We start from the raw sequence: 7820 nt of genomic DNA on the forward strand, positions 1-7820 counted from the left end.
AGCTCTAACTTTGACGGTCAGTTTCATGTAATATCACACCAGAAGTAATCTGAGCTGAACACGTTCATCATTTAGATTTTGCTGCATTGAGGCCTGAAATGTTTGGCGTGTTCCATCGAGACGCAGCTCTTTTTCTTTTGGCTTCCTTTTTCCGGTCCAAAGGGACGGTGATGTAGCGAGATAGCAGCATAGACTAAATTAACTGTCTTCAGTCTGGGCATGCTGATGTAACTGATCTGTCTGTGTCTTCCTGCCTGTGGAAATGCCTTTTTAGAGCGACCACCAACTTATTATCCTTCTTTTTGTTTACTTCCATCTATTTTTTTTTGCTTCTATCTTTCTTAAAATTATTTAATATAACTAGTCTGCTTAGTATCTAGATCCCCTTGCTTGCAGTAGAGCTCCATCTTTACATTTAACTTGGCTTAACCTCAAAAACCTCAAAAATAAGCCACTATTTGCTGCAGGAATTAAATAGGTAACAGTTATGAAAACCAAAATATTGAATAACGTGTCATTATTATTATTGTTTTTTTTTTTTGGCAATTTTAAACAAAAACAACAGAAAAAACAGTTTGGGACGCCTAGCTGACGCCAGTCTCGTAAACATTTTCTGGCTCTGGGACTAACTGTTGAGGCTTGCTGCTGCACATGATAAGCCCCACAGGATGGCAAGACCAGCCTTATCGAGACCCACCAAAACCAGAGGACCTTTGCTATCGCCGGACCCGCTGGCAGACAAAAAAAACTCATCCCCCTTATCTCCACTCTGCTCCAACTCGGCCACTCGGTCCACTCCCAGCAGGTGCTGATCTCATTTTGGCAGAAACAGGAACTTTGCATAATGTTTGACTGTAATAGGTGAAAAGAGATTTTTTTTTGGCAAGGATGGCGGTGCTGCAAAAACTCAGGGCAAGTGTTTATTTTAAATGGGAGACGTCTGTTATCGCATGGAAAGCGGGTTAATTTCAATACAATGGCGGTGAGTTTTACCATGTGGTAATAGGAAATGTAATGTTGAAGTTTGGATGGATTATTTCATGAATGAGAATGAAAACAATTAAAATGCAGAGAGGAAACTTGAGATTTGCTTGTTGCTGAAAGAGGCAAAAGAGTGGCATTGTTTCCAATGATTTAGTCAGTAAAATAATTCCCTCATTAATTAGATGTATTTGAATTAGAAGTTTTATTTTCCTCCATTTTTGAAGAGGATAGCTATTTATTTTACACATTTTGAAGTAACAAGTGGTCTCGATAACAGACCGTATCCAGCTTTGTTTTTCTTTCCTCCCCACCTCTGTGAAATAACCCTGTCATATCTGCTGTCCTTCCTCTCTGTGAGTTTGCACCTCACAAATTGTCAAAGCACCTGCCCCTGGAGGCTGTGTTTGTTCAAAGGGTTACTGTGCCAAAGCACATTTCCCCTTTGACCTTTGCTAATTACTGAGCAGCTCCAACAGACAGGAGTTACGAACCAGACTCTTCTACTTCCGTCTGTAGCACAAAAGGTCTCACCTTTTATGCTGGGTTAATAACCAGCAGATTTATGCAGAGAGTGTCTTTATTGAAACTGATGGGTGAGTTAGAGTACATGCGACTTTAAGATAATTTGATTGGTGCATCTGCAGGAGGCGGAAGTCCAGGAGGTGGCTGCAGGCCGACCGCTGCTGAGGCTTGGGACAGCTGCTTTGTTGGTCATTACAGTTTGGCTGCAAAATAAAAAAATTAAACTATAAATTCTGCATTTTCCAAAATATTTCTTGCTATCATGGTTAAAAAACAACAACAAACATCTATAGCACAAATAGTTTGCTCCATATATACCTCCATAAATATCCTCAGCATATATTTTTGCACTTACTGCAGAGTTTGTTGTCACAGGCGCTGGGACAGTCACCGCAGGATGTTCCTGACTTGTAGGGATTAGTCAAATTGTAGTTTCCTCTGCAAAACAGGCAATTGATAAATATGATAATTTTAGCTTTTGCTCCGAGGTGAAACAGCATGCAATTTTGAAAAGGAGTCATCTGCATTGTAAAGTGCTTACGGTGGGCAGTAGTGGCAGACGTAGAAGTATTTGTATGTGGAGTTGGGGCAGTAGGCCATAGCGCAGCCAATATTTTTGGAGGTGGCCCAAACAACCTGTGCACAAAAAAAAGGAGACGCTGTTCAGCACTGTGTTTTCAAAGTAAAGTGGCCCATTTGTGTGCAAACTAATCAGAATAGGAAACTATGAAGACAACCGCACCTGCGTATAGTGTCCCACCACTCCTCCGTTGATGGATCCGACTCCGTAGCGGAAGTTGGCCACCTCGTTGTACCAGGCCTGGATGGCGTTGGACCAGGAGTTCTTGAAGCTGGCCATGTAGAGATTCTCCCCACAGCCGCTGGCTGCCGCCAAACACAACATCATTTTTGCTCAATCCATGAACCACACTTTCTAATTTCCTGCTTCTACGTTAAATTATTATTGTCCAGAAAGTTTGTTTTGAAGAGATGTGGCTGTTATATCACAAGATCACATGAGTAAATATTTATGAGAGGGATAAAAAAAAAAAAGATGTCAAGATTTCTAAAACTGTAGTTATCCACTACGACTTACCATCATCCGTTATTTTTTTAACGTTGATAAATATTCTGATAAAAGAGTGCATGCTTAGACAAATTTACTATGTTTATTTTGGAATAAAGGTCTTTATCGAACTAATCAAAGTTCTGATCAAACTGGAGTACAAGCATTTGCTTCATAGTTAATTTCTGTAATTACTGAAAATGCAAACTTAAGTTCTGTCTGAGTTACTATCATATATATTAGGATATATTTTTCTTAAGTTCAAAAGATTAAAGTTAAAGTTAAAGTTACATGAGTTCAATCAGGATTGCTCTGCTTCTGCTGTCCTACTCTAATCTTTTAGCTAGTTTGCTTATTTATGGTGACTCTCCAACAAGGCAGATCTCTTTTTGAACATGGAAGCAAATCCTAATGTTATACAGAGAATATTAATATTAAGTCTAGGTGCTTCTGTGAAAAATGAAAGAAAAAAAGCACTATTATTGCCATTGATCAATGCTGGAACCTTATATTTCCTGTATTTCTCTATATTTATGTATCTATGTCATGTTTTAAAATGTTCTCAAAAGAAATATGGACTCATAAGACATGTAAACATATGCCTTGAATGTCTTAAATTAAATATTCTTTACATATTTTACACATGTGCAAGTCTTGCATGTAAACAGAGATGTCTGGTGCCACGATGAGCTTACTGCTGATGACTCTGGAGCTTGCAGGGCTGTGTTTCATGGAGCAGGTTGCTGCCCATTTCTCAGCATTGGTTGCAGCCTCTTTGTTCCAGCTCTGCAGAAAAGGCAGAAATAAAACCTAAACAGGTACACAAAACTTCTCCAGCAACATTTAGATGACCAGGTCTTCCTAGTTTTTTATTTTTTTTGTATTGCAGTGAAAACATTTTATATTTAAAACTGAGAGCAATGTCATTCATTCATTACAAATTCTTCAAAGGGAGAATTTGTTGTCTTCCTGTGTGGGGAAATGATTAAACCAGAAAGCCTCAAAGACTTAGATGGCAATATCAGCAGCAATAAGCTCCTAATCATTTTCTTTTCTGTTTCATTTGTTTTACCATTTTCATCATGTTGCTGGCAGTAGGTTGGACACCTCTCCTCAGAGTATTATGCTTGTTCACGATCTCAGTCTGCTCCGTTGAAGTCGTGCGTGTGATGCCTAAATAAAAAAAAAAAAAATATATATATATATATGTATATATATATATATATGTGTAAAAGCAAAAAAGAGCTTTTACATATAGCAGAATTTCAAATAATACAACTTTATAAATTGCAGTAAGTACTCACCCTCTGTCTGGTGTAATTTTTAGAAACAAGGGAGGAAAAAATTATTATTCCTTGCAAGATTAATGCTTTAAAATGCTAATATAAAATTTATATTCTATTTACTCACCTCTGCCAAGGTGCCAGGCACCTGAAGGGCAGCAGCAAAACCAAGGATACACAGGAGGTTAAAAGAGTGCATGGTTGTGGCTAATTTAGGAATTGTCCAAGTTGGAAACCTGCAGATGTGACTTTTATATGTGCAACACCAGGGTGGCATGTGATGACTGAATACATAAATTCAAGTTCATTCCAGTTTTTAAGAAAACAACCAAACATCAGATAACACAACACCTGCGAAATACCCGGGGTGATAAAGAGTCTGGTTTTCTGCTTTGGTATTGCAGAGGTCCCACTGAACAAAAAATACAATATGATATCCAAACTTGACACCGATAACGCCGTAGTTTATTAATATCCACAAACATGCCGGAGCCAATCAGCAGTCAATTTGTAAGAGGCGGGGAACGCCCTGAATGGTCAGCCAAGGTCGCCACATTATGTAAAATGTTTAGGTTTGTTCCCAGATAAGTTTTTCTGTGTTTTTCCTAATCCTAATTAATCATTTTCCAGAAATTGTAAATGTTTAGGGCTGAAATGATTAATTGGATTCATCATGATGTATCACGATGAATCAGTTATTGAAATAATCGTCAACAAATTTATTAAGCAATTAATCATTAACTGGAGCATACAGACTTGAGAAGAAAAGGTATTTTGCTGAAAAACAAAATAACACATTCACAGCAGTAATTGGCCACAACTGCACAATACATATTGACAAGATAACACCTTGTCAATATGTTTACCCAAAACCTCCTCAGGTGACATAGTTTTAGCTTCACCTGATCCAAATTCACTTTATTGCCTAAAAGGCTGTTGCCTTTTAGGCAATAAAATTATTATTATTGTATTTAAAAAATGAATCGAATTATTTATTTGCATCACTATTGCATTGCTGATACTGTATTAAAAGGGTTTAGTAGTTTAAAAAACAATCTGTAGAAAGTGCCATTTAAAAAAAAAAAATCTGATTAATCGATTAGTACTTAAAGTTAAACCTGGTAAAAAAAAAGAAAAAAATTGGCCAAATTACACAATTTTGTTCACTCAAAATTAAGTGATATTGAATTTTGCTCCATGCATTCAATAAAGCGCTGCTCTGTAATTCACTGATGCAGAGTTCAATGCTACAAAGCATGTGTGCTTTGTGTTGATCTGCTCCCCTCCTGTGATAAACACTTGTAGGTGCAACCTGCAGTGCGCATGCGCAGACATTCACAGACCCCCATCGCAGGTTTGGAGGGTGAGCATCATCATCCTCCATCCAAACACACGCACACGCACGCAGAGGGAGGGATACCTTCGGTTTGTTTAATTTATTTCTGCCCTCTTTCCCCTCCCGCCCCCGTCCCTGGCTGCTGCTGCCGCTGCTGTTGTAGCCGCAGCGTCAGACATCAGCACGGAGGGAGCAGAAGCCATAAGATGAAGAAACGCTATGTGGACGCGAACAGGCTCCGGAAGATGAGAAGACTGAAAATCACGGAGAAGCTGTCTGAGAGGTAGCCGAGCCGAGCAGAGCTGCTGCTGCTGCTGCTGCTGCTGCTGCTTTTGTTGTGGCGCCACGTCTCCGTCTTTGTGTGCATTTCAGCCGTCGTCATCCCGCCTGCTCACCTGGTCTGCTTCGCATCTTCTTTCTCCTGTCCGTGTGTCGCATCTTTTCCTCTCAATGAGCCAGTCTGCTGCTGCTGGATTAACTGGAGCCTCTGCAGCTGAATTAAAAACAGGCGCTGGGGAATACTGTTAACTCCAGCCTACATTGTTGACAGAAAGGCAGAAAGCGGCAGCTGTGTGAGAGTTCATGTCGGCCTGCTTTCCCTCCAGGCTCCTGACATTTATCACATTACCTCATTTATCCATATTTTTATGAATGTGAAGTCAATATTTTTAACTTAATCTTGCTAAAGGATTAAGCTGTATTGGGCTAAATTTGACATTTGAAACGCCTTTATAAGGATTCCAGAAAAATAAATAAATAAGATTTTTTCCCCCCCTGACATCATTTTGAGTTCAGTTAAAAATCTTAAAACATGGAGTTGTTTTGAAGTAGTTTCCTTTAGCTTTTTTTTTTCTCCTATTGTGGGATATAGTATGGATGTTGGTAGAAAACATTAAAATAATATACAAAGTAATAGTAGGAAAATAAAAATATTGTTAGGTTTACATAAAAATATAATAAAACATGTATAGCATAAGGATATAATGTATTATTTAAAACATACAAGTGCAAATTTGAGATACTTTCGCACACTCAAGGGAAAAAGCAAAACTAAGTAAAGGGGGAAAAAGGAAGTAGATAGTTTGCGCAGTTATACATTAAGATGATAATGTTTATATTGTTTAAATATATGTAAATGTCATACTGTTTGAGCTTTGTACAAACGGGAGGCTCTGTTCAATAGTTAATGCATAATTTACATAAAAGGTTTTGACTGTTGATGCATGCCCTTCAGAGAAAACTGCAATTTTAAAAGCACTTACTTCATTAAATATGTTAAGGATTTAAAAATATAAGCTAATTTCCCGAACCTCTGTCTGTGTTTTTTTTAGAGCTGCTGTTGATTGATTAAAAGCACGTTGAATTGCCTTGTTGCTGAAAATGTGCTATATAAATAAAATTACCTTACCTAAAAAATGATGCCAGTTCTTATTTTTGATACATTTATCTTTTAGGTAAACAACGAAAATCTGATTTTTAAGTATTTGCCGAACAATAACAAGAGCTCATTCCACAATCTAAAAACATGAATACACGTCATGCATCTGTGAGCATAAAAAAAAAAAAAAATCTGAGCAACATTTATAAAAGCAATCTAAATTAACAAATCAAATGGTGTAGTTATTTTTGTGAAAGCGCTGCATGTTTCTGATACTTTTAAACATGTAAGCCACTTCAGAAAGAGACGTATGTGGAGCAGCAGAAGGATGCTGTGGTGCTCTCTCCTCCAGATGAAATACTGCCATGGCAACCAAACAAAGAAGGGGTGATGTGATGGCAGTCTGGATGAGCAGAACAAAGGACAGAAAGCACCGCTTGTGTTTGGCTGCCTAATAAAAATGATCATGGGGGGACAGTGGTTGTTCTTTGTTGCCTCTACTTAAAGAAACAGACTGTATTGTTAAGATGCAGCTGCTTAGTTGTAGTTTCTGGTCTGTTTTTCATTTCCAGTCTTGTGTTTGTTTGTATGTGACGCTTTGACGTAAGCATGAGGCTCCTTAAACAGAGAGAAGAGCGGTCATTTGTTCATTTCTAAATATGTTTTAGTATGTATGTAGTTGAATGTTAGAGCGTTTTTAATGGATTTCACATGTCTTTGCAGTGCGTACACCTTCCTGAAATTCATGGTGATGTGGACGCTGGTGCTGCTGGCAGACTTCATCCTTGAATTTAGATTGGAGTATTTGTGGCCATGCTGGCTGTTCTTTGGGAGTGTGTACACCACTTTCCACTGCCACGGGCTGGTGAGGACCCCCGCTGTGTGCTCTCATGTTCTGTACTGTGGCCCCAATACTGAATGCAGCTATAGCAAGACACCATGGCTATTCTTCTGTATTAAAAAAAACAAAACAAAACATTTTTTTCTGCAGCGAACTAAACTCACCTTGTTTGTTTTCAGGTTATTTGTGTTGTTTTTGTTTGTGCCGCCTTCACACTGGACATCTTTTGTTTAATTTTTGTTCCTTTGCACTGGCTGTTTTTTGTGGCGAGCACCTACGTTTTATTCAACTATATATGGCACACAGGTGAGTCTGTGCTATCTCTCTGCCCACTGAAGTCACACACACGCACACACACACACACACACACACACGCACGCACGCACACACACACACACACACACACACAC

General features: G+C 38.6%; 2 protein-coding genes across 3 annotated transcripts in view; one reads left to right on the forward strand and one right to left on the reverse strand.

Annotated features, from left to right (window-relative positions):
• Positions 1–542: 542 nt before the first annotated feature.
• Positions 543–4809, reverse strand: LOC103133949 (cysteine-rich venom protein TEL1-like). The gene is made up of 8 exons (XM_007545960.2): positions 3983–4809; positions 3877–3883; positions 3645–3745; positions 3268–3358; positions 2249–2391; positions 2048–2142; positions 1862–1944; positions 543–1709 (listed from the first exon to the last, which is right to left on the reverse strand). The coding sequence occupies exons 1-8, from the start codon at positions 4130–4132 to the stop codon at positions 1699–1701; spliced, it is 681 nt and encodes a 226-aa protein (XP_007546022.1). The 5' UTR covers positions 4133–4809; the 3' UTR covers positions 543–1698.
• Positions 4810–4975: 166 nt separating this feature from the next.
• LOC103133944 (macoilin-1) overlaps positions 4976–7820 on the forward strand; it is a 13982-nt gene continuing 11137 nt past the window's right edge. The window contains exons 1-3 of one of the 2 annotated variants that reach the window (XR_001661453.1): positions 4976–5474; positions 7293–7434; positions 7590–7716. Coding sequence is in view for 1 of the 2 variants with exons in the window: in XM_007545946.2 (XP_007546008.2) it covers positions 5179–5474; positions 7293–7434; positions 7590–7716 (565 nt within the window). In the remaining variant the exon portion in view is untranslated. The remainder of the gene's footprint in view (positions 5475–7292; positions 7435–7589; positions 7717–7820) is intronic. The other variant, XM_007545946.2, reaches the window with a different exon arrangement.

Source organism: Poecilia formosa, unplaced genomic scaffold, assembly GCF_000485575.1.
Source record: "Poecilia formosa unplaced genomic scaffold, Poecilia_formosa-5.1.2 Scaffold1, whole genome shotgun sequence".
In the NCBI taxonomy this organism is placed as follows: domain Eukaryota; kingdom Metazoa; phylum Chordata; class Actinopteri; order Cyprinodontiformes; family Poeciliidae; genus Poecilia; species Poecilia formosa.